At 48.8% G+C, this 25,789-nt stretch overlaps 1 protein-coding gene across 1 annotated transcript in view; it reads left to right on the plus strand.

Annotated features, from left to right (window-relative positions):
• LOC308150254 (uncharacterized protein) overlaps positions 1 to 25,789 on the plus strand; it is a gene marked incomplete at both ends in the record, with an annotated part of 95,890 nt that overhangs the window by 39,618 nt on the left and 30,483 nt on the right. The window contains 15 exon segments of the mRNA XM_080523105.1: positions 2,409 to 2,637; positions 3,221 to 3,388; positions 10,740 to 11,015; positions 11,215 to 11,334; positions 17,210 to 17,269; positions 17,812 to 18,026; positions 19,640 to 19,943; positions 21,453 to 21,607; positions 21,995 to 22,335; positions 22,500 to 22,631; positions 23,101 to 23,230; positions 23,483 to 23,618; positions 23,772 to 24,013; positions 24,137 to 25,497; positions 25,637 to 25,761. Of these exon segments, the coding sequence (XP_080379231.1) occupies positions 2,409 to 2,637; positions 3,221 to 3,388; positions 10,740 to 11,015; positions 11,215 to 11,334; positions 17,210 to 17,269; positions 17,812 to 18,026; positions 19,640 to 19,943; positions 21,453 to 21,607; positions 21,995 to 22,335; positions 22,500 to 22,631; positions 23,101 to 23,230; positions 23,483 to 23,618; positions 23,772 to 24,013; positions 24,137 to 25,497; positions 25,637 to 25,761 (3,994 nt within the window).

Consider the following 25,789-nt stretch of genomic DNA (forward strand, 5'->3'; position numbering starts at 1 on the left):
CACCCCCCCCTCAGTGTAAACCTAGGGGGCCACAAACACAAAACACAGGGAGCTGGGAAAGAGTAGTTCTAAAGGGCTAACTTTGGCAGTTGTGTGTCAATGATTCTTTAGTAGAACCATTCTTAATGTACACTGTCCAATAGAAATTCATAGTGTCATTGCAAATGTGTGTTGAAGGATGCAAAATCATCTTACTTTGAGTCAGTATTTGTATTCACCGTGGTCAAACGGGTCCGGGTCCGGGTCTACCCCAACACGAAGCCATGGATGACTGGGAAGGTCCAAAAACGGTTAAATGAGAGGGACAACGCCTTCATCGCAGGGAAGCGCACACCGCTGTACAGCTCCACCAGGGCCAACCTAAAGCGCGGCATCAAAGCGGCCAAGGCAGAGCACAGAGAGAAGATTGAGGAATGCCTCCTGAGCAACGACTCCAGGCGGATGTGGCAGGGGGTTCAGCAGATGACAAACTTCAGAGCCAACAGGCTCACAGCCGCAGAGGACGACCCCCTGCTGGCGGGAAAGCTGAACACCTTCTACGCCCGGTTCGACGAGGGGCGAACGGAGGTAACCACAACACAGACACCACTCTCTCCAGCTCTCAGCAGCCTCACCCTCACAGAGCACGAGGTGAGACGCGTACTAAAGGCGGTGGACCCCAGGAAAGCCTCGGGGCCGGATGGCGTCCTGGGACGGGTGCTGAGAGACTGCGCCGACCAGCTGGCCGGGGTTTTCACCAACATCTTTAACCAGTCCCTGTCCCAGGCCACCGTCCCACCCTGCCTGAAAACCTCAACTATCATTCCAGTCCCGAAGAAAAGCACGGTGAGCTGCCTAAACGACTACCGCCCGGTGGCACTCACACCAATCATCATGAAGTGCTTCGAGAAACTAGTCCGGGCCCACATACTCACACGCCTCCCGCCCAACCTGGATCCATACCAGTTCGCCTACAGAGCCCACAGGTCCACAGAGGACGCCATAGCGATGACTCTCCACGCCACTCTATCCCACCTGGAGAGGGGAAACAGCTACGCGAGACTGCTCTTCGTGGACTTCAGCTCCGCCTTTAACACCATCCTTCCAGACAGGCTAGTGACCAAACTACTAGACCTGGGTCTATCACACTCTATATGTGCGTGGATCAAGGACTTCCTGACCGACCGCCCCCAGAGGGTGCGGGTGGGCCCCCACACCTCCACAGCCCTCAGCCTCAGCACTGGGTCACCCCAGGGCTGCGTGCTAAGCCCCATCCTCTACAACCTCCACACCCACGACTTCACCCCCATCCACCCCAGCAACTACATCGTAAAGTTTGCAGACGACACCACCGTGGTGGGATGTATCTCGGGGGGGGACGAGGCGGCGTACAGGGATGAGGTAGAGCAATTGAGCAAGCTGTGCAAGGTTAACAACCTGCTGCTAAACAAGTCAAAGACCCAGGAATTCATCGTAGACTTCAGGAGGAAAAAGTCCGAGATCCTGCCCCTGCTCATCGACGGAGAGAGCGTGGAGATAGTCTCAAACCTCCGATTCCTGGGACACAACATGCGTGATGACCTGGCCTGGAAGGACAACACTAAAGGCACCATCAAGAGGGCACAACAGCGGCTATACACCCTGAGATGCCTCAAGAAACAACACAGCAAGCAGGAGATGCTGGTGGCCTTCTACCACGGCGCAGTGGAGAGTATCCTCACCTTCGGCATCTCCAACTGGTACCACAGCTGCACGGCAGTGGAGAGAAGCGATCTACAGAGAGTCGTGAGAACAGCACAGAGGATCACCGGCGCCCCCCTCCCCTCTCTGGAGGAGCTGTACAAAACACGCTGTCTCAGGAGGGCCTCCAAGATCTCCAAGGACCCGACCCACCCTGGGCACGAACACTTTGTCAAGCTGCCCTCGAACAGGAGGTACAGGACCCCGGCCGCTAAGACAAACAGACTGAAGGACAGCTTCTACCACAGGGCCGTCAAGGCCCTGAACACAGAAAAGGCCTAAGTTCTGGGCCCAGGACAGTCCGGACGGATTGTATGGCAGCTAGTGCTGAGGCACAAACATGTACATTTTCAAGCCTGCAAACTGTGACACTTTAAAATAATGTGAAAAAATACTTTCTGTGAAATATGACAACCCTAGTTGACTATCTGTGCAGTATAGTACAGTGGATTGTGTACATAGCCTCTATTGATGTAAACCAGCTCCTTACCTTCTTGTGATTTTTATGCATCTATGCTTTTTCCAAAATGTGTTTCTTTTTCCTTTCCTAAACACCAGGGGAGCCTCCCCTCCTAAATTTCGTTGTTTGGTACCTGTACTGTAGCAATGACAAATAAAGTCTATCTATCTATCTATTCTGTGTGCAGTCCTTCACCTACTCGTTCGTTAAATCACTGTTTATGTTTTAGAAACGGTTGGAGCAGCAGAAGGCTGGTGCCATCAACCCCTCCACCGGCACTCCCACCACCCCGGCCTCCGCCACCCAGAAGGTCATGGTGGGCTCTCTGAGCAGCCAGGTGACCCAAGGCACCAAGGTGGTCCTGGCCACCAAGCTGGGGACGCCGGTGACATTCCAGCAGAACAAGAACTTCCAGCAGTTGTTTGCTTCCTGGGTCAAACAGGGTCAGAGCACCCCAGGTGAGTGTAGCTGGATTAGGGAGGCTGTTTGTCTAAAATCACATGACGTGACTGTGGTGTGTGTGTGTGTCTGATGAAGTTTCCCTGTCGTTGATGTGATGTGAAAGCGCTGTGGGAAAAGGATCATGAGTGGAGTTGATGGCTCTTTCAATCCCCATTTTTTGTTCTTTTGAATGGTTAATTGGATCTTCACTCCTAGTGAATGTAACCATCTATGTCAACCATCAGCATGGCTTTCGTTTTTTCATTTTTGTCGCTATACCATATTACAATAGATATATTTAAGTTTTGTCAGAGTGCCTTTTTGGCCGGTGGTATCCACTCTTATCTCCCAGAGTAATTCTGATAATCAGGGAAAGGTGAATTCCCTATAAACCTTAACAATAACAAGACTCCCAAACTGTCAATGTGGAGTGTCAACCTTTAGGTCAATAAATGCCCCAAAATTCAAGCAAATGGCCTTGATTATACTGTATATCAACGCTGCTAAAACCAACCCAGTGGACACCACTGCTATAGACGGTAGCTGTTGTGGTTGCCCGCTGGTCTGGGTGTGACTGCAGGTCACGTGTGTGTGTTGCAGCCTCCACCGGCGTGGTGGCCACCATGGCCAGCAGCGTCACCACCTCTGGGCAAACGTTCCAGATCGCTGCCGGCCAGGTGACCATGGCGACCAAGGTCATCACCGTCAAGCTACCGCTGCCGCCTAACAGCAAGATTGTCACGGTCAACATGCCGACCACGCAAGGAGGTATGGATGGAGGGTCTCGCCGTGCGTTCGTTAAGGTCTACCCCCCCACGTAACGGTTCATGGATGAGCTATGTCACCACCGTGGAAATGGAACCCCCATGAGACACAGGCCCAATCCCGATTCTCTTTTTTACCACTTCGGCTCGTTTTGGAGTCACTCGTTTTGGAGTCACTCGTTTTGGAGTCACTCGTTTTGGAGTCACTCGTTTTGGAGTCACTCGTTTTGGAGTCACTCGTTTTGGAGCCATAGCCGTAGTGGTTCCTCGGGGGAAATGGGACAACCCTTCACGACGTCATCCGTAGTGTAATGAATGGGTTAATTCATAGTCAGGACAGCGCATGCGCCTTAGAGAGAGTTCGTGATATACCAGAAGGTGACTGATGTAAGGTGATCAACTTCTCCAGAATTGATTTAATTGAGTCGTCACTTACAAGCGAGTCCGTTTAATCTCAACGAGACGTCCTTGTTATAACTTCTAAGATAAAATGATCCAATCAAATATTCGGCACCACTACTGAACTGTTCTTTAAGAGAATATTTATTCGAGCACATCTGCAAACAATAATATCAGCATACAATAGCATTTCATTCCATGGAAAGGGGTCTTATCTAGCTTCACCTCCGCAGACCAGGATAAGCTGGTTAACTGCAGAAGTTTCACCGGAGAAGAGCCCCCCTTCGCCTGGGACCACAGTCTTTATCTATTTTTCTTAACATTTTGGGCTGGGCTGTCCCTCTCTGGTAGGTTTTATGGTAAACGTCTGTTTTATGTCTGAATGTGGCGTTCGACTCCTTTCGGTGTCCGTGCGAGTGTGTTATCTTCTTCTTCTGACCCCCCGGCCGTTTGTCATGGTGGGAGTGTTTGGACACTCTGTCTGCAACGGTGTCCTGAACAGCCTAGCACGACGTTAGACACACACACATTCAGGTCTGTAAGTTCTATGTCCTTATCAGGATCGCTTGTGTAAACATCACTGTTGCCAGGCCCACAGTCTCCCATGACTTGGGATTCGATTAACAAGTTTAAAATACATTATTGAAGAATAGACTTATCATTAATCATTAGTTATGATAGTATAAAATGAGTATAGGAAAATAGGATATCATAACAGCAGGTACAAAATGGTTGTTAGTACATAGGTAAAAATAAGCAATCTACAGGCGGTTTGAACCACAACACCCTCTCCCAGTCAGGAGCCCCTTCCCCCCACGTCGCTCAAAAGCAGAGCCTCTCTTCCATGACTCTGTGAGACTTCAACTGATCCCAGTCACATATTATTTAAATGAACACACAGTATTTAATACAAATCCCTAACAAATCCCCCCTTGGTCATAAACAAAATTATGACCATCACAGAGAATTTGTAGCCGGACGTGGTGAGATGGGTCTAAGACAGACCGCAAATGCCTTTATTTACACCATTCCATCACAAACCTCCATAATCACAACATCTCTTCAACCCCTACGTCACGATACATGATCTCCTCCCTCTCTAACAGCGACTGCTGCTGTTCAGCAATAATCATTTGTAATTGTCTCTGTGTTCCAGCATCAATTTTGGTTAGGGCTGTAGTAATCAGTCGCTGGGCCAGGCCCCTAATGCAAGGGATAATACAGCAGCCAAACAGGATCAACACCGTGGCAGAGATGAGGAGGGCAGTGAGCATAGACACAGCCAGATTTTTCCATTTACCAAAAACGGAGTCGAACCAGTCACCAATGACATTGCTAACTCCTGAGTTTGCATACACCTCTGCACGGAGCATACGCAGACCCTCCAGTGCTCTTGTGACGGAGCCATCAGGAGCGGTGTTGTTGGGTATGACCGTGCAGCAAGTGTCACCAAACATAGTGCATACACCTCCTGATGAGGCTAGCAGAAAATCAAGCGCAATCCTGTTTTGATAAGCGGTAAGAGTGGTTGCATCTAACTGTGCCGCGAGTCCTGTAATAGCATCCTCAGTAAAGTTAATAAATCTCTGTTGGTTATAGTATATGTAATTTATCCAGTCTACATTTTTATTAATAGTGCACCACCAGCACACGACTGACTCAAAACCGGCGGCAATCTGATCGCGGGCCTTGTATTCGTTAGGAACACCGCGTGGCACGCCTACCGCATCAATGTATACCTGAGTGTCATATGACCCTTTAGGAGCGTCGCGTTTGTGTCTAGCAGTATTGGGAGATGTGGAGGCCATAAAAGTACTGCTATCTAGTATCTCCATCTTAACAACCATTACCACGCGTGTACATAATCCCTGCCAATCTAAAGGCAGATATCTATACAGCTGTGAACCCCCACATTTCCAAAACATGTCTGCTACAGGTTGTGTCTGATTCCCTGTCACCTGACCAGTCGGAATACCATAGCCATTAAAAGTACAAGTAGTGCTGTTACCGCTCTGGCACAAAGTCCTACAGAAGCGCGTAGCATTAAGGCGTCCCACATCGCCCCCCTTGCCCGTCCTGTTAAGGCAGTCGTAGGCTTTTTTTAAGTGTAAAGCCTGATGTCCCTCATATATCATGGGGCCTTTAGTGCTAGTCATACCGGGGCAGTTTTTCCTAGAGAGAGAGTGGCTGACAGGTAGGCCCATCAACAAATTGCAGTCGTACATACAGTATATCCCCCCTCTACCAATGTCAATTGAGAACTCGTCACTATCAGCTATTCGTTTTCCCCCTCGTCCCATCCCTATTCTATAACTTGAACAATTATCAGGTTTGTAGGGGGAGGGAAACAGTCTAGTATCTCTAGGTTGTTTCAAGCAGACTACACATGTCTCCCTAGAGATGGTGGACATTGTGTAGTTTACCCAGTTGTACCAAACATTATTAGAGGCTAAGTCATGAAATGCTTCGTCGGAACCCAAACCCCCCCCTGGGACCCCAGTAAACATCACCATTGAAAGGAGGGTGCATGCCGACAGAATCGCCAGGAATTTGGACATTTTACACATTCTCTAGGCGTTCTCTGATTTCAGCCAAAGTTCTATGTGGTGGGTCTGCTTTGGTGCAGTGTGACAGGTGATGCCAATCTGCACCCGGTTTACCTTTGACCTTGACTGCGTGTGAGGTGGTCAATACTACCTCCCACGGTCCTGTCCACCGTGGCTCGTTCCACTTCCTTTTGTGGACTCTGATTCTTACCCAGTCGCCTGGGTCTAGAATAGGAGTCTGTTTTTTGCCGTTGTCTGCTTTCTCCGCTGCATTCAGTACCTGTGAAGACAATACTCGATTTAGATTAGTTAGAGCCCTGACATATACATTCATTTCCATGGAGAGGAGGTCCAATCCTGGGCCCACCTCCCTCTGTCTCTGTATCATGCCTGTCGGCACCAACATCGGTCTACCAGTTATGATCTCATGGGGTGTCAAATGAGTCACTGAATTGGTCTTATTTCTCATTGCCATCAACACCATGGGCAATGCCCCCACCCACGACAGTCCTGTCGAGGCACAGGTTTTAGCAAGCTTTCTTTTAATAGATTGGTTAGCCCTTTCAACCAGCCCCTGTGACTGGGGGTGATAGACTGAACCAAATCGATGCTTAATCCCCATTGCTGTCTCAATTGCAGCCATATGGACATTTTTAAAATGTGACCCATTATCAGAGTGTATCATTGTAGGGAAGTCAAACCGTGGTATGAAATCCTGTAAGAGGCACTTTATTACAGACGCAGCATCCTCCCGTTTACACGGATATGCTTCAGGCCACCTTGAAAATCTATCAATCACCACCAACAAGTATCTTTTGCCTTGTACTCTATTGTCTAATCCCATGTCCGTGAAGTCAATACATATCTCTCGAAATGGGCAGGGAGGCACTGGATATGTGCCCATTGGGCATTTAAGTACTGTTTTCGGGTTGTGCTTGTTGCACACATCACAGTCTGAGATGAAATTCTTAACCATCTCCAAACCATAAGGGGTCCACCAATCTCTCATTATCAGTGCCCAAGTGTCTCGCACCGACCCATGAGTGGGACCGTGAGCTTCAGCTATCAGCATATTCATTAGGCCTGCAGGGGCCACTAGTCTTCCGTCATGCGCTCTCCACAACCCGTAGCCCTTGTCAGAGGACCCGCCTTGCGTCGCCCCCCTTTTTACCCACACTGATTTTTCTTGGGGGGAGGCGGCCCCCTGTATTTCCTCTATAGTCTGCACAGAGCATTTAGGTTTGTCTAGCTGGATTGAAACCAGCTGGTGTTCTCTGGGGACATATCCCCCCGTTAATTTAGCGGCTGCATCTGCAGCATCATTTCCTTTGGCTTCGTCTGTGTCGGCTTTCGAGTGCCCCTTGCACTTTATAACCGACACCTGGAATGGCATCTGTACTGCTGCCATTAAATTTTTTAGCGCCATCTCATGTTTGACTGGGTCACCATTCGAGGTCACCCATCCTCTCCTGACCCATTGGGGGCCATCCATCATTAATGCCCCATGGGCATATGCTGAGTCAGTGTAAATATTGACACGGCGTCCTTTAGCATGGCGCAGTGCTTTCGTGAGCCCCACTACTTCTGCTTTTTGGGCTGACGCAGGCTGCGGAATTATTCCACTGACTACCGTGTTGTAAGAGCCATTGACCATTCTTTCCACTACTGCAAACGACGCAATATTACCATCCGGGCCTCTATAACAACATCCATCACAATACAGTGTCAGTTCAGCACATGAATTTGCCTGTGCTTCTAAGTCAGGTCGTATCTTGTGTTCTTTTCTTGCTCTCAACTCACAAATGTGTTACACTATTTGCGGGGAGTCCTTCTGCCATATTCACCCCTAGTGACGTATATGTGACATGTGGTTGAGTCAGTATTCGTTCTAGCTTTCCTTCTCTCGAGCTGGATAGAGAGAAGGCCTTTGATTCTAAAAATGCCACCACACCATGGTTGGTGTGGACTATTATGGGGTGACACATAGTCATTGATGCTGTCTTTTCTAGGGCCGTACTTATTGCTATCAGGTGTCGTGTACAAGTAGTCTGTCCCATTCCTACACTGTCCAGTCTGCTGCTGTGATAGAGTAACACTGCCCTTCCTTCTGGTCTTTTCTGAAATAGTACTGCATTTATCACTCCTTTATTCTCTCCTACATCTAAGTGAAAAGGTTCTTCATAATTTGGTACTGCCAACTGTTCAGCCTGTGCCAAGGCCTGCTTCATGTTTATGAATGCTTCCTCAGCGGCGATGTTCCAATCCAATGTTGCTTTTAGGTTTCGGTGGCCTGCTGTCGCCACTATGTCTCTTAATGCCGCTCCAGTCTCCACATAATGAGGTATGTATTGTCTGCTGTAGCCTGTCAGCCCTAAGAATCCCAACATGTCTTTCACCGTCACAGGCTTGGGGTAAGTCAACGCTGCTGATCTTTGGGATTCCACCACTTGCTTCGTGTTTGCTGCTATCACTCGTCCGAGGAAGATTACTTTTCTCCGGCAGCCTTGTACCTTTTCTTTCTTGACTTTGTATCCTGCCTCTTCTACTGTTCTCAGCACGGTTTCTGAGGCCATCAGGCAGTCCTGTGCATTTTCACTTGCTATCAAAATGTCGTCCACGTATTGAATTACTGTGGTTCCTTCTGGGAGAGTGATGCCTTGTAGATCTTCTTTTAGTGCCTTATTGAACAGGCCAGGGCTCTGCTTGTAGCCCTGAGGCAAACGATTGTATGTATATTTGGACCCTTTGTAGGAGAACCCAAATATTTCTTGACTGTTTGGGTGCAGAGGCAGGCAAAAGAAAGCATTAGCCAGGTCTATGACTGTGAATCTGACTTGTTTGGGGGTCAGGCAATTCAATGCAACGTACGGGTTTGGGACGGCGATGTCATGGCCTGCCACTGCGTCATTTATTCTTCTGAGATCATGGACCATCCTCCAGGTCCCGTTAGGTTTCTTTACTGGTAGTATTGGTGTGTTCCACGGGGAGCAGCTGGGCCGCAACACCCCCGTTGCAGTCAGTCCTCCAATGGTTTCTGATATTCCTTGGGTGGCCGCTGGGGAGATATTGTATTGTGGCTGCCAGATCACTGCTTGGCCTTCTTTTAATTTTACTTCGATCTGGTGATGGGGCACCAGACCCACATCATGGTCTCCCTTGGACCAAAGTCTTGGGTTTATTCTGTTCATCATCCCATCCCAGTCCTGATGATTGTCATTCTCTCGGCCATGGTCTCTTTCGAGATCTTGTCTCTCCCAGACGGTGTTTTCGTCTGTACAATTCCCTATTCTCCACATCGTCAGGTCCTTGCTTCGCCAGAGGAGGGGGTTTACAGTCGACCTCCATTCCTGGGCTTGTGCTCTTTTCATCATGGGTCCCAATTCCTTTGCTACTCCACCGTGAGTGATGGCCAGGGTTATGTGCGGCGCGCTCTCAGCTTGGAGGGCGTACCACTGGTGCTGCTCATCCGTGGGGGTGCATCCCGCTGCTACCCCTTCTGGCCCCACAATGATGTCTGTAGCCCTTAGCACGCTCTTCTTTCCTTCTTTTCGGGTTTCCCAGGCTTCTTCATAGGACTCATCTGGTTCTCTGATGTAGTTAAAAGTGCAATGAAGAGGGTCTAGGGGAGGCCCATAGGGCCTTAGCTGTTGTATCCATGTCTTCCATTGATGATAGGTCTTAGTTACTCCCTCAGTGTTTTCCGAGAGTAGTCGAGCCCAGAACACAGCCGTGGTCTGGGCGGTGGCTCCTGGTTCCTCTCTCATCATTAGTATTCTGCATGGGGCTTCCCCGGTGACTTTCCTGCCGCCGGGAAGTGTTACTGTTAATCCGTCTGGTCCACAAGTTACCTCCGCGTTCAATTTACATAGCAGGTCCCTCCCCATTAAGTTTACGGGGCATTGGGGAGCGAACAGGTAGTTGTGTGACAATTTCTGGTGGCCTATTTCTGTTTCTAGGGGGACTGTGTATTTCTGTGTCTGTGCCTGCCCGGAGTAGCCTACTGTCGTCATGGCCAGATTTTCCGACAGAGGAGGAACTCTACCCTTGTGGTTTCTCATGGTGGACGCTGCCGCTCCAGTATCTACCATGAACTGTTTTTTCTCTCCTCCCACCAGTATTTCAATCATTGGTTCTTCGTTCGGGTGGAAGTGGTAGGTTCCTCTTTCGCCTCCCGGGCATCCCTATAGGCTTTGACCATAAGGAGCCCCTCCTTGTGGTTGATTCATCATGGGGGCCATCATGGTTGGTGCCGGTTGGCCTGGCATCGGGCCCCCCCACTGTTGCTGTGTGGGGGGTTGAAACTGCTGGGGCTGCCATTGCTGCTGTTGCGTTGGTCCCCATGACTGCTGTTGGCCCCCTTGGTTAGGGCATTCATTCCTCCAGTGTCCTGTTCCTCCACATGTGTGGCAGGCACCTGCTCCTGGTGCTCTTGGTCCTCCACGGCCTCTCCCGCGGCCTTCTCGCCCACGTCCTCTCCCTCCGCCTCTCTGTTGATATTCGGGGAAGGATTGGTACTGAGCCGGGGGCTGTGGTGCTGTAGAGGCCTGCGGCACCTCTTCGAGCTGGACCAATATCTTGGCTTCCTTAGCTTCCTTCTTCCTTGCCGTAGCCACAGCGTCAGCTTCGGCTACCTGCAGTTTCAACAACCTCTCACGCTGCACGGCCTGTTTCTCCTCGGCCTCGTCGGTGTGTCTCTCTTCCTGGTTGGTATGATGAGTGAGATTTTGTATCCATAGGCTCTCTTCCATAGAGCCCAGGCCTACTACCGAGCTCAGCCTTTCTTGGATTGTTTTGCCTAGGCCTCGGCCCACCTCTGCTCGGAACAACATTTCCGTCGCTTGGCTGTGATCATATCTGGCCCCAGTTCCTTCCTCCCATGCCTCAGCGGCCCTCTTGATGAACTTATGGATGTCTTCGTCCGGCTTCCGCTTTATCCCTGTCATGGCTGCTGTATCCGGGGTGTGGGGCCACAGTGTCCTGAGCACGGTCCACAGGGCCGTCCTGTGTTGGTTCAGTGGTGTTTCCCCGGGGATATTTCCCAGTCCCACCAGGGCTTCCACCTGGTTCCATTTTCCTTGTCCCTCCGTAGAGGCAATGAGGGCCTTCACATCCCCCCAGGCCACCCTATCTGCCATGGTTCGGGCCTCAAACGCTCGTATCCACGGGGCGGCCCCTCTGGGGAGGGAGGGGAGGCTGTTCTTGAGAGCCTCCATGTCCCGATGTCCCCATGGTTGGTAAAGTAATCCTCCTCCTGCTACGGCAACCAAAGGGAACATGCCTGGTCGCTGCTCTTTCTCTGTGGCAGGGGGCATGCCTCTTGTTTTCATATCACACGTCTGAAGGAACCGCTGTGGATGTTTCTTGACTCGTGTGGATCTTCTGGGGAGTGGGGTCCGTGCTCGTGCCTCGCTTGCCCACTCCTCTTCTGTGTCTGACTCACCGCTGCAGCTATTGGTTTCCCACCCGCTGCCTTCTTCCTCTTCTCCTTCTGTCACCCCTGCCCTTTTAAACTCGCCCCTGAGTCTCAGCGTGAGTCCTTGTTTCCCCCTGCTCGCCTTCTTCTTTCGGCGTTTCTTTTTCTTCTCTCCCTCCTTCCATTCCTCTTGGCTCCGTTCGGAGTGCCTTCTGCGCAAGTCGTCTTCTTTTATTTGCACAGTCAGTTCTTCCAGTTGATCAGCCAGCTGTTTTTGTATGTCCTCCATCTCTTGGTGGCCCTGTTGTATTTGTTTCTGCAACTCACTTCTCCCTGGTGGGCCGTTTCCTCCGTGGGGCGTGCCGATGGTGCATGGCGATGCTCTTGGAAGGGCCATCGATCCTAACGTACTCCATGGCAGGTCGTCACATTGTCTTCCAGGGCTGTGATCCCGGGTAGAGTGGAGAGTGTTGTGCGCCTCTTCTGGTCGCGCTTGCACTTCCACTGTCCCACTCATAATGTCAAAGACTGGTGCCTGTATGGGGGTTGGCCCTGTCAGGTATTCTTTGGTAGGTTTCAAAGGGTTCACATCCCAGGCATATGGGGGAGGGGTTGAGCTCAGTCCCTTACGTACCTCCAGGGGCCAGGTGCTTTTTAGGGGGAGGAGGTGTTTTTCTGCCTCCAACCCCCACCTCGCTGCTTGTAGCAATGCGGACAGGGGATACAGTTCTCTTGGAGGAACCACAGCGACCGTGGCCGTCTCCATGGGCACGACGGCTGTCGGAGCCACAGTGTCTGTGCCTTTCTCCCCCGCCTGTGCTTCGACTGTCTGTTTGGCTTGGCGTTGAGAGTGTTCTGCTCCTCTGAGCCATCCGACCACTCGTCTTGTTCTCACCTCCTTTTCCTCCGCCTTCTTTGCCTCTCGTCGTGCTTCAGACCACCTTCCCTTGCCTACGGCAGCACTCTCCTTCTCTTTTGATTTTTCTATGGCCTTTTCAATGATCGCCAGTCTTTGCTCTGGGGTGGGTGGCCCTTCTGGGGGGAACAGACCTGCCTTCTTCCATTTAGCTACTGCTTTCACCATCTTCTTTTCCTCTTGCTCTCTTCCGTCATGGTCTGTCCTTTTATGCATTTCCTTCAGGGCCTGAAGCCACCACTGTGGAGTCTCTTTCATGGTCATATTGTTTCTTTACTATACCCCTTGGGTGTCTTAATGCTGTGTCTTAGTGCTGTGTCTTAATGCTGTGTCCTAAAGAGAAAAATAAAAATAAAAATAAAGAAAGAAAGGAAAAAATAAAATAATATTAATAATAATAATGCCTTTGGTAGTATTCAGAGCCTTTCACTTTTTAAAAATGGATTCAATAAAATGTGCCATCCTTCTAACACACAACACAGAGTCAGAATGACAAAGCGAAACTTTTTTTTTTTTTTTTTTTTTTGTAAATGTATTAACAATTAAATGCAATAGTTCATGTATTTATTTTTCTTATTCCTTTGTATTTGTCTTTGTTTGCTTGTTTGTTTGTTTTTTTTGAATTAATTAAGGTCTCATATTATATCTTATGGTATATCTTATCTGTGTGTATCTATCTTGTCGGTCCTTGATGTGTTCATCTTATGTGTTCTGCATTACTTGCTCATCTAGATAGCCATTCTACTGAAGGTTCACTGTATCGTGTGGCTATGCTGCCACCCTTATCATCAATATTACTATTGCCAACCAATACTAAACAAACTAAACAAGTAACCAACATTTAATCAAACACATCAAAAAATACTGCTTTTAACTAGACGGCTAGACACAAATCACCACGTGTCAACAGAGACACTCCTTGTGAGCTTTTTCTCCTGCTGTCTGCGCTTCAATGGTTGGATCACCCCCGCAGCACAACGCTTCTTTAAACACCTTGAACGAGGCATAACATTATTTTACAACGTTTGCAAGTGATATTTGAGCGATGTCAAGCCAGGGAGCACTCAGTCTAGAATCAAGGACCCCAATTGAAATAAGCCAGTGGCTTTCTTGGGTTTTTATCCTGTTAGTTGACCTTGTATGTATTACGTACTTTCATGTACCTACTTCTGCAAATCTTCTAATAAAGTTTTCAATCAATCTAAATCAAAACCAGGGGGGCACCCCATCAACGCAGCCAAAGGAAAAAACCCGGCCCACCTCCGACAACTCCCGCGAGACCCAGAATATGCCTGGATATTTTTAGGAACTCTCGCGAGACCCGTCAGACCAAACCCGGACTCTCCCCCAGCGACGCCGATGGACACCCCCCAGTTGCTCCAGGGCGCTTCACTCAACTATCCCTTTTAATAGTAGTAATTACAATAATAATAACAATTCCAACTATGGTTTACATACAATATTACGTAACACCTTTGCATGAGTTTACAATTATAAGGTTCTATCTCCGTTTAGGGTAGTTCAGAGACACTGAGCGTCAAAGTTTTTACATTCCATTATGTTTTGTGAGATGGAACCTTTGTATTTTATGAATTACTAACTCAAAATGCCAACATTTAAAAATAACACCACACATTAATAAACCACTTAATGGATCAGATTGTGTAAAAGACCCAATTTTGACTAAAATGAAGATAGAACCTTATAATCCTAACGTCACAATTGTTTAAGCGCCCGCTGTGAGAGGAGGCACGCTAAATAGGACCTCTATCTGACTGCAGTCCTGTAGACGCTACCCTAGTCGCAATGACCTCACTCCTCACTTGGTTTGCAAGGTATTTCAACCTCCGGGACACCGTCCTTTCCTGGGGGCTGGTTACCCCTTTTTATCCAGGACAATAGTGTCCTTTCCTGAGGGCTGGTTACCCATTTTTATCCAGGACAATAGTGTCCTTTCCTTAGTATCCAGAACGGTGTCCCTGCCTTAATATCCAGGACTATAGTGTCCTTTCCTTAGACCTCGGCGGGTCTATGGGGGCTGGTTACCCCTTTATATCCAGGACTTAGCTACTGTCCCTTCCTTAGACCTCGGCGGGCCTATTACACGTTAATACAAGATGTGCTTATATCAGACAGTGGTGTTCAATAATGTATAGAATGTCATTTTAATTAATGATTCACTTACTTTGTGACGGATCTTCAAAAACACAGATCAGAATGGGTATGACACACGATTCAGACCCAGCACTTTCCACCTAAAACACTATTGTCTACCTAAGCAGATTTCATTAAATGGCTCTGCTCACCTCTTTTGTCTTGGTACCGTGGAAGTGCTCAGTCCGAATCCAGCCTCGCCCACTCCTCCTTGCATCCCGTTGAAAATCACGTCGGGGTCACCAATTTTGTAAGGTGATCAACTTCTCCAGAATTGATTTAATTGAGTCGTCACTTACAAGCGAGTCCGTTTAATCTCAACGAGACGTCCTTGTTATAACTTCTAAGATAAAATGATCCAATCAAATATTCGGCACCACTACTGAACTGTTCTTTAAGAGAATATTTATTCGAGCACATCTGCAAACAATAATATCAGCATACAATAGCATTTCATTCCATGGAAAGGGGTCTTATCTAGCTTCACCTCCGCAGACCAGGATAAGCTGGTTAACTGCAGAAGTTTCACCGGAGAAGAGCCCCCCTTCGCCTGGGACCACAGTCTTTATCTATTTTTCTTAACATTTTGGGCTGGGCTGTCCCTCTCTGGTAGGTTTTATGGTAAACGTCTGTTTTATGTCTGAATGTGGCGTTCGACTCCTTTCGGTGTCCGTGCGAGTGTGTTATCTTCTTCTTCTGACCCCCCGGTCGTTTGTCATGGTGGGAGTGTTTGGACACTCTGTCTGCAACGGTGTCCTGAACAGCCTAGCACGACGTTAGACACACACACATTCAGGTCTGTAAGTTCTATGTCCTTATCAGGATCGCTTGTGTAAACATCACTGTTGCCAGGCCCACAGTCTCCCATGACTTGGGATTCGATTAACAAGTTTAAAATACAATATTGAAGAATAGACTTATCATTAATCATTAGTTATGATAGTATAAAATGAGTATAGGAAAATAGGATATCATAACAGCAGGTACAAAATGGTTGTTAGTACATAGGTAAAAATAAGCAATCTACAGGCGGTTTGAACCACAACACCCTCTCCCAGTCAGGAGCCCCTTCCCCCCACGTCGCTCAAAAGCAGAGCCTCTCTTCCATGACTCTGTGAGACTTCAACTGATCCCAGTCACATATTATTTAAATGAACACACAGTATTTAATACAAATCCCTAACACTGACAGGTGTCGAGAGAACCGAAGTAAACTGGTTATACCTTTGTTGAACCCAGACTCAAGTGTCTTATTATTCTATGTCCAAGTGACATTACACGTAGTATCGTAGAAAAGCATTGACGCTCGCGATTCATTCACAACTTGAATGAACTTGAACGCTATCAATCGATCAAACAAGTCATCAAATAAAAAAGAACAATGCTTCATTATCAGACCATGACAGAATAAGCTCTAACCTGTATGAAACCTGTGCTCCAGTGGTGTAGTATACCCACTAGGAAAGGGCAAGGACTTCCGTATACCCACTTAAAAATGTGTGAGGATACGTAACGGCGTTTTGTGACAGAACTTTCACTTTTATTCATAAAATTCACCCCGTCTGTGTTACGAAGCGCTTGACTTTTGGACCATTGGGACTGACTATAGCGTCATATACCATCAACGGGCGGAAACATGAAATATGTCAAAATGCAGCACTATCATGCGCAGATCAGCCTTATAACATGTAATTTATATATATATATAACAGCACAGATATATTTTTATGGCGTTACGAAATCCGATGTGACAGGAACGCTGGAGAAACAGCTGTCCACTGCATTAATTAACTATGTTAATCGATGGCACATCCATCGATAATATTACATAATAACAACTGCTCGGATTAGATTGCGAGTTGTTTTGGTATAATAAGTGCCGCAATACAGATAGCGTCATATACCACCAGGGGGGGGGGGGGGGGGGGAATTTGCGCCTATCATGCACATATCAGCCTGTGGATAGATAACTTTAGATAGATAACTTTACATTAAATATGTCTACCATCATCCGCTGTCAAACACCACAATTTATTTTTAAATAAACATGATTGTACATCTCTGTAATCGCGCACCGATGTATTTATATGGGGAAGGCTGTGCTTGACGATTCCATTGGACTGACGCCGGGCAGAGGAACAGGGACTGTCGCCGTTTGACAAACGCGCAGATATGAGTGCTCCGGACCGGTGTCCTGCTTTGATAGTCTAATGCAGCGGTTCCCAACCTTTTTGGACTCACGGCCCACTTTACAAATCTCTACAGTATTCACGGCCCACCTAGTGCGCGAAGCGTGTAAAGAAAAGGTCTATAATGCATTGAAATGACATTAGTACATCAGACATTAGACATCAGACATGGAAATATGTCAATGCGCGGATGTCATGCACAAATCAGCTTGTAACGTTAGACATGTCAGAACCCCCCTGGTGGTACAACAAGGTATTCTCCCAGCCAGTAGGTCTCCCTCTCTTCTCTGCGGTCTGTCCCTCCCTCGTCCCAACCCCCCGTGGCTGCATGACTCTCCCAATCAGCATGGGCGTTGGTGGACCGCTGCTATGAAAACGCAAACTTTATTAAACTATATTAAATTATACGTAGAGCAAATATCGATTCGGCCTAATAAATGCTGCTTTTGTTTTCTACCCTCATTTCACGTGGCTTGCTTGTTGGTGTCAAATTTGAACTAGAAACATGTTGATTATACCTACATTTATACCTACATTACGCCGTCTAATGATCGCAAGGTTGGCAGATCGGCGGTTTGAGCCCCGGCTGGCCACATGTCGAAGTGTCCTTGTGCAAGACACTGAACCCCAAATTGCTCCCAGTGAGCGGGCCGGCGCCTTGCATGGTAGCTTGCCTCCATTGCTGTGTGAATGTATGTGTGAATGGGTGAATGAGAGGCCGTCGTAAAGCGCTTTGGATAAAGGCGCTAATATAAGTGCAGTCCATTTATCATTTTACAATTTCTTGTTGATCCTGTCTCTCCTCTCCAGGCCAGTCCCAGCAGGTGGTGACTCAGATCATCCGGGGCCAGCCTGTGTCCACGGCCGTCTCTAGTGCCAGTCCCATGCAGACCACTGCAGGACAGAGGCTGGTGGGGGCCATGCCTCCCCCCCGCGCTGCCCCCCCAGCCCCAGGGCAGTCCCCGGCCCCGCCCACCCCCCAGGGTCCACGACCACAGCAAGGCCAGCTAACGCAGGGAGCACAGGTGAGGGTGCTCTCTCTCTCTCTCACTCTCTCACTCTCTCTCTCTCTCTCTCTCTCTCTCTCTCTCTCTCTCTCTCACACACACACACAGAGCTCCTCTTGATTCGGTAGAGGTTGCTTCTCTGTCAGATTATTCAATCAGTGTTTTCAATTGACTGACTCACCCAAACGTCTCTTTGATGACGGTGCTGGTAGTTATGGTGATGGTGTTAGCATATGCTACTATGCCATGCCGTTCTTTATTGTATGTCTGCCTCATAACAGCCCATACATTTATCGTTTTCTCTTGAAACTTCACTCAGCAGCCAGGAAACTCTATGCACAGACAAAAGGTTAGCAAGTTCATCATCACCTGGGTAGATCTGGGGCTGGTGTTTCTACAATCTCTCCCTTTTCCCGTGGATTGTGTGATTTGTCTTAGTTTTGTGTTCTGGCTCACTGACTGCCCCCCCTCTCACTGTAGCTGTGTTCTATCTATGTCTGTAACCTCTTTCTCACCATCGGGCCGACGTGGACCCAAACGGTACTGTGCTGGCATGGATGTTTTCTTTTCCCATCGTCCTCTCTGGCACAGTTCTGGCAACTGTGGTGGACGTCTAAAGGCCAAGCTCCACCTGCTGCGTTGCGTCAACTCGCCATCGGCGTTGCGTCAACTTCCCGTTGTCCAAGCTCCACCTACTGCGTTGCGTCAACGTCAACGTTCTACTCTAGCTCCACTGTCATTGGTCAATTGTCAATTGGTCTCATTGTGACGTCTGCGTCCACCGTCAAAAATCAAACTTTTTTGAATGTCTACTTTTGACGCAGCCATCGGACGCAACGCAACGCTGACGCAACGCAGCAAGTGGAGCACATTTCATTGATTACAATGCATTTGATCCCAATTTCGGACGCAACGCACATTTGACGCAACGCTCGATGGCCATGGTGGAGCTTGGCCGTAACACAGCACAGCAGCACAGCATAGTTCAGTACAGTATAGCCTGGTTCAGTATAGCCTGGTTCAGTATAGCCTGGTTCAGTATAGCCTGGTTCAGTACAGCTTGGTTCAGTATAGCTTGGTTCAGTATAGCCTGGTTCAGTATAGCCTGGTTCAGTACAGCTTGGTTCAGTACAGCTTGGTTCAGTACAGCTCGGTTCAGTACAGCTTGGTTCAGTACAGCCTGGTTCAGTACAGCTTGGTTCAGCACAGTTTGTTCAGTATAGCCTGGTCCAGTATAGCTTGGATCAGTACAGCCTGGTTCAGTACAGCCTGGTCCAGTACAGTTTGGTTCAGCACAGTTTGGTTCAGTATAGCCTGGTTCAGTACAGCTTGGTTTAGTATAGCTTGGTTCAGTACAGCTTGGTCCAGTATAGCTTGGTTCAGCACAGCTTGGTTCAGTACAGCTTGGTTCAGTATAGCTTGGTTCAGTATAGCCTGGTTCAGTACAGCTTGGTTAAGTATAGCTTGGTTCAGTATAGCCTGGTTCAGTACAGCTTGGTTCAGTATAGTCTGGTTCAGTACAGCTTGGATCAGTATAGCCTGGTCCAATACAGCAGGGTAGTGTGAGATGGGTACGGTATGTCTGGGTTTGTGTCCCGCTCTTTAACGCTGACGGTGTGTGTTGGTTCTAGGGAGGGAACCAGGGTCTGACGGTGGTGATCCAGGGGCAGGGCCAGACCACGGGCCAGCTGCAGGTCATCCCCCAGGGCGTGACGGTCATCCCCGGCCCCGGCCAGCAGCTCATGCAGGCGGCCATGCTCAGCGGCCAGGTCCAGCGCTTCCTCTTCACCCCCATTTCCCCGGCCTCAGCGCCTACAGCCGCCGTCACCACCCCGACCTCTGCTACCGCTACCCCCGCCACCCCAAGCCCCGCCACCCCGGCCAGCGCTGCTGTAACCCCCGTCACAGCTGCCACCACCACTCCCTCAGTGCCAGGTAAGAGGCACCTTAGTCAGTGGCGGCAGGCCAATAAAGGGCGCTAGGGCGCCGCCCCCACCTTTCAACGCAGCCCCATATATACTGTATGTTATGTTATGTTACTTGTTACTTATGTTACTTAAAAAATAAACAGTGTTATCTGTGTGTGTGTGTAAAATTCACTGTGAAAATACATAGGGGAGGAGTCGGGGCGCCGGCCGAATGGCAGTCTATGGCAGTCCAAATACTTTTGGCTTACACGTGAGCTGTAGCAGCGCTCCAATTGGCTGTCTCCTATTTCTCGGCAAAAAATGCGCCCCGAGCATGCGCAGATTATAGGCTTACCTAGGCTGCAGCCTAGGGCCACTACCACTAGGGGTAGTAAAAAAAAAAACATCGTGGACTTGAGAGCCCTGAATATCCGGTTGTCTGACGTCAAACGTGACGTTTTGCAATTTCCGGGTCTAAACCAGAAATTCTCTGCATCAGAATACCAGTGTACTACAGCGGTAGAATGACAGTTTAATCGTTTTTTAGACTCGGATCTATTCATACAACAAGGGACACAGCACTTTCCCGTTTTCCCCATATTGTCAGGGTATTTGAGCCTCGGAAAAGCGCTATATAAATATAATTTATTATTATTATTATTGCGGCATTTCGAAGACAGCGCCTCAGCCAACTTTGGACCCGGAAACACGTCGCGACTTAACAACCGAATAGCTAAGTTTAAAAAAATAGCAGCAACAGAGAGACAGACAACAGGAGAGGAGAGCAACAGAGAGACAGACAACAAGGAGAGGAGAGCAACAGAGAGACAGACAACAAGGAGAGGAGAGCAACAGAGAGACAGACAACAAGGAGAGGAGAGCAACAGAGAGACAGACAACAAGGAGAGGAGAGCAACAGAGAGACAGACAACAGGAGAGGAGAGCAACAGAGACAGAACTGAGGTGAGGTGAGCAGCAGAGATAGTTCAGGATGATAACAAACAGTTCAGTATGACAGAGACAACTAATAGAAAGACAACTGTATGATTATAGAGTTTACATGTTCAAGGAAATATTGTATGATAATAGAAAGGTACACTTTAATTTAATTAAAGAAGTAACAAAGAACACATTTATTATCACAATTGCATTGTGTTCCATGTCTTTCTCCATTGAATAAATAATGCCTAGTTGAATGGCTAAACAAGACAACTGTCTGGACAGTACTGCTAGAATTATTCACCTTACCGCTGCACAGATAGACAAAGGGTATAAGTCCATTCTGTTAACATTAGGTCTACTCTGCTAACAAAGACTATTCCAGTTGATTTGTCAGTTGTTGTGCATTATATTTTTGTTGTGTTTGCAGTTTGCCCTTTAATAAGTTATATATAAAAATAATTAAGTTATATATATATTCTCATGTACTGTGTCTTCGTCGGTGTTTGCGTTTGTCGTCATTGACTCCCTATCTTTCTGTTTCTCTGTCTCTTATCAACCGATGATCCCTGATACTTATCTGTTTCATGACCTGCAGGTGAAGGCAAGGAGAGGGTGAACGTCGAAGGGGCGGGGTCTGGACAGGGTCCCAACCGCGTAGTGACCCACCCGCCTAACCCGGATAGCAGGCCGAGCCCGCTGAAGGAGGGCAGCTCCCGGGACGGCAGCCCTACGCCCAGGGACGGCAAGGAGGTGAGACCCCAACCAGGTGTCCCTCACTCAGCCTGCTGCCCTGAGGGTTCATTCAGAGGCTAGTCTCTCACCTGGGGCCTTCTCTGCAGTATTAGCATTGAATGGATACCAGTAGTCTAGTGTATGACTCACTGTGGTCTGTCCAGAGGTTGATGCTTAATCAGCAAATGTACCAGGACCTCTCAAATCGATTGACGCAGCCAGTCATCAAATTGAAGAATCCCATTGAAGTTGGTCATCTCCTCTTATCTCTGTGTCTGTTATCCCCTCTCTCTCTCTCTCTCTCTCTCTCTCTCTCTCTCTCTCTCTCTCTCTCTCTCTCTCTCTCTCTCTCTCTCTCTCTCTGTCTCTCTCTCTCTCTCTCAGACGTCTCCCTCTTGTACCGAGGGTGAAGCCTCCCGCCCGGTCGCCGCCGCCAAGAAAGATTTGGCCGTGAAGAGTAACCTGAACAACTTCTTCAAACTGGGCCAGGAGGGGAAGTACCGGGTCTACCACAACCAGTACAGCACCAACACGCTGGCCCTCAACAAGCACCAGCACCGCGAGGACCACGACAAGCGGCGCCACCTCTCCCACAAGTTCAGCCTGACCCCCGCCGGGGACTTCAAGTGGAACGGCTCCATCCACGGTTCCAAGGTGCTGACCGTCTCCACGCTGAGGCTCACCATCGTCCAGCTGGAGAACAACGTGCCCGCCCCCTTCATGCACCCCAACTGGGCCTCTCACAGGTAGGCTACTGTCTAACAGCCCCCTTACTCTGTGGAGCAAATGTAGTGATGATCCCTGATGCGTTGGGAATTGGCAATGCAAGGAGGCCATGTCATTCCATCACACAATGACTTATTTCTCTCCCTGTGTATTTCCAGGACCAATTCTCCCTGTGTATTTCCAGGACCAATTGGATCAAAGCTGTCCAGATGTGCAGTAAGGCCCGGGAGTTTGCCTTGGCTCTGGCCATTCTGGAGTGTGCCATCAAACCTGTAGTCATGTTGCCAGTCTGGAAAGATGCCCTTGGACACACCATGTAAGGACACCACCATGATGGGGGGGGGGTGACTGTCAGAAATCCGTCATTCTTTAACACATGGACCTTGCACATAACACCTAACACATGTTGCTTTTAATAGGATAAGATGTTGTTTTTGGAGGAAAAGCAAAAGCAGACTACCGGTAATTATGATTTGCATCACCACTCTACTGCATTGAAGCCTTTTGTTCCTCTTTTAAATGCAGAGTGGTGTGAGCAATGTATGCTGAGTAGCACACGCTTTTCCACGGTGTGAAAAAAAGCTCATTGTACAACATAATGGATCGCTGCTGACTAAACAAGCCAGAGTCACCTTGCTGTTTTTATCTAACAGTTTTATTTTTATCCTCTCTGTTTTCTCTCTCTCTCTCTCTCTCTCTCTCTCTCTCTCTCTCTCTCTCTCTCTCTCTCTCTCTCTCTCTCTCTCTCTCTCTCTCTCTCTCTCTCTCTCTCTCTCTCGCCTCAGGCTGCATCGCATGACTTCCATGGAGCGGGAGGAGAAAGAGAAGGTGAAAAAGAGAGAGAAAAAGTTGGAGGATGAGGAGCCTCTGCTGCAGGCCACCAGGGTGAAGTACACCATCCCCATCAAACACCAGGTACATCTGAGCCCCTTTTCTGACATAATGACCGTGTTAAGTTTCGTACTATGTATCTTAGACCGCACACATTCTTCAGATAGAGAGACCTTTGAATGTGTTTTATATGATTCATATAATTAATTAAATTAAAATTAATGTAATTAGCCAAAAATATTGTGTTCCTCAATACATGTTGTGTTATTGTTTGTGACAAGCTGTAGATTTGTCCTACTTCTAGTTGTTGTCCTCTGTGCTTGTCTCTGTGTGTAGGTGTGGAAGCAGAAGGGGGAGGAGTACAGAGTGACGGGGTACGGGGGCTGGAGCTGGGTCAGTAGGACCCATGTCCATCGCTTTGTTACCAGGCTACCAGGGAACACCAACGCCAACTACCGCAAAGCACTGGAGGGTAAAGGGCTATTTTTTAGCTTGTCTGTTTGTTTATTCCCCATTGTCTCATGTTGCTGCTAATGATCTGTGGTGTTGAGGCAGAAACTATGCCTCCAGCATGGCTCAGTGGATGTATATTGCTTCATGTTATGTAAATGCCATCTTTTTACAGCAGCTAAGACGGGCAAAGAAAATGCAGCATCTGGCCCAAACAAGCGGAAAGATTTGCTAAAAACAGAGACAGGCTCAGAAACCCAGGAAAAAGAAGAGCCCGTCCCAGCCGCTTCAGAAAAAGACAACAAGCTAAAGTCGGTCGTAGAGTCATCTCAGAGCACCTCACCAGGAGAGGGGCAGGTGCTGAAAGAGAAGCAAGAGGAGAACGTCACAGAGAAGATGGAGGATAATAAAGATCAGGTGGAGGAGAAGACTGAAGACAAGATGGATGTTGTCTCAAGTCCACCCGCCACCTGTCTAGATAAAGAAAAAGGTACTTTATTCTGTAATATCCATCTGTTTCTCATACCTTTCTTACTGCAGAGAGCAGAAGGATGCTGCTCACCCCAACGTCAGCACAGGGGCGACGGCCAACCATCAGAGAGCGTTCAGGGAAACGGCGGGGGTGTAATACCCCAAACAGAACTTAACGGAGGGTCTCAGAAAAGCATCGACGTCAGTAGCAAAGCAAATTCAACATCTGATAAAACCCCAGTAGAGTCTGTCATAAGTGCCGAAAAATCTTTCAAACCGGAGGTAACGATAGAAGGGGAGAACGGTAAGAAGCATGGGTATGAGGAGACCGAGCAGGGCAATGGACAGACCAAGAGGGAGAGCGTGGATGTAGACCAAACCAGAACCCATCCGGTGCAGGTTAACGGGAAAGATGCGGCTGACACCAAGGCTTCTATAGACTCAAAGATGCACTTAGACTTGGCCAACAAAGTCGACCCCAAGACGATGCTCCAGACTCTAGAGGGTGAGATCAAAGTACTGCCGCAGAAGGACCCTGTAAAGTCACTCATGAACGGTAACCTCTCTCAGGAGGGGCTAATGGTCAACAGTACTACATTACCCACAAGCCCCGCTTTGTCCGACTCTGACTACTTGCCGCCTTTGAAGATGCCCAGGCTAGAGAATAACTTTGCTGGGACAGTTGATTCCACTGTCACCTCATCATGTTTAGCTCCAACCGCTGGTGTCCCCACGGTAACCAACCGCACCAAGACCGAGCCCATGGAGACAGGAGAGACAGCAGCCAATAAGCTCACCCCGTCCCCTATCCTGTCTACGGAAGATTCTAGTCTGAGTAATGACACCACAGAGAACAGCAGTAGTAGTAGTAATGCCGGTGCTCTAAAGACCATCACCCAGGTGACCACGACCACCACCACCACCAGTAGTGTGACCACAGAGTCACGGACGGTGCAGATAGCGGAGGTGTCCAGCAGCAGTAAGCCTGCCCCAGTGGTGTCTACCGCAGGGAGCAGCGCCGTCTCCACCCTCACCACCATGACCACGACCACCGTCACCACGGCCACCGTCGGCAGAGCAGCCGTCTCCCAGGAGACCAAGACCGTTGTCACGGCGACGGTGACGGACACCAAGTCGGGCCCCTCCGGGTCTACGGTGACCTCCATGACGGTCAGCAAAGGGTACTCCACCAGAGACAGGGTCACACTGCTCAAGTACGTCCGCTCCAAGAAGACCCGCTCGGGCACGGCCCTCCCCTCGTACCGCAAGTTTGTCACCAAGAGCAGCAAGAAGAGCATCTTCGTCCTGCCCAACGACGACCTGAAGAAACTGGCGAGGAGAGAGGTGCCCATCTTCAATTACAACGCCAAGCCTGCCCTGGACATCTGGCCCTATCCCTCCCCCAGACCCACCTATGGAATCACATGGAGGTGGGTGAAATTGCCACGACAGTAAGAACTGAAACCATTTAGGAGAACCATGTCTCTCTGTGTCTCTGTCTGGTGATGGGTGATTTTGGTCGAGTCACACCTAATGGGTCAATGAGTCACACCGTGTCCCCCCCTGCAGGTACCGTGTCCAGACTGTCAAGTCTCTGGCAGGGGTGAGCCTGATGCTGCGGCTGCTGTGGGCCTGCCTGAGGTGGGATGACATGGCAGTCAAGCCCTCCGCTGCTGTGGGGACCACCCGCACAGGTGAGTGCACAGCTATTTCATCTTCCTC

The sequence above is a fragment of the Nansenia antarctica genome (genome assembly GCF_963989245.1).
Source record: "Nansenia antarctica genome assembly, chromosome: 2".
In the NCBI taxonomy this organism is placed as follows: Eukaryota; Metazoa; Chordata; class Actinopteri; order Argentiniformes; family Microstomatidae; genus Nansenia; species Nansenia antarctica.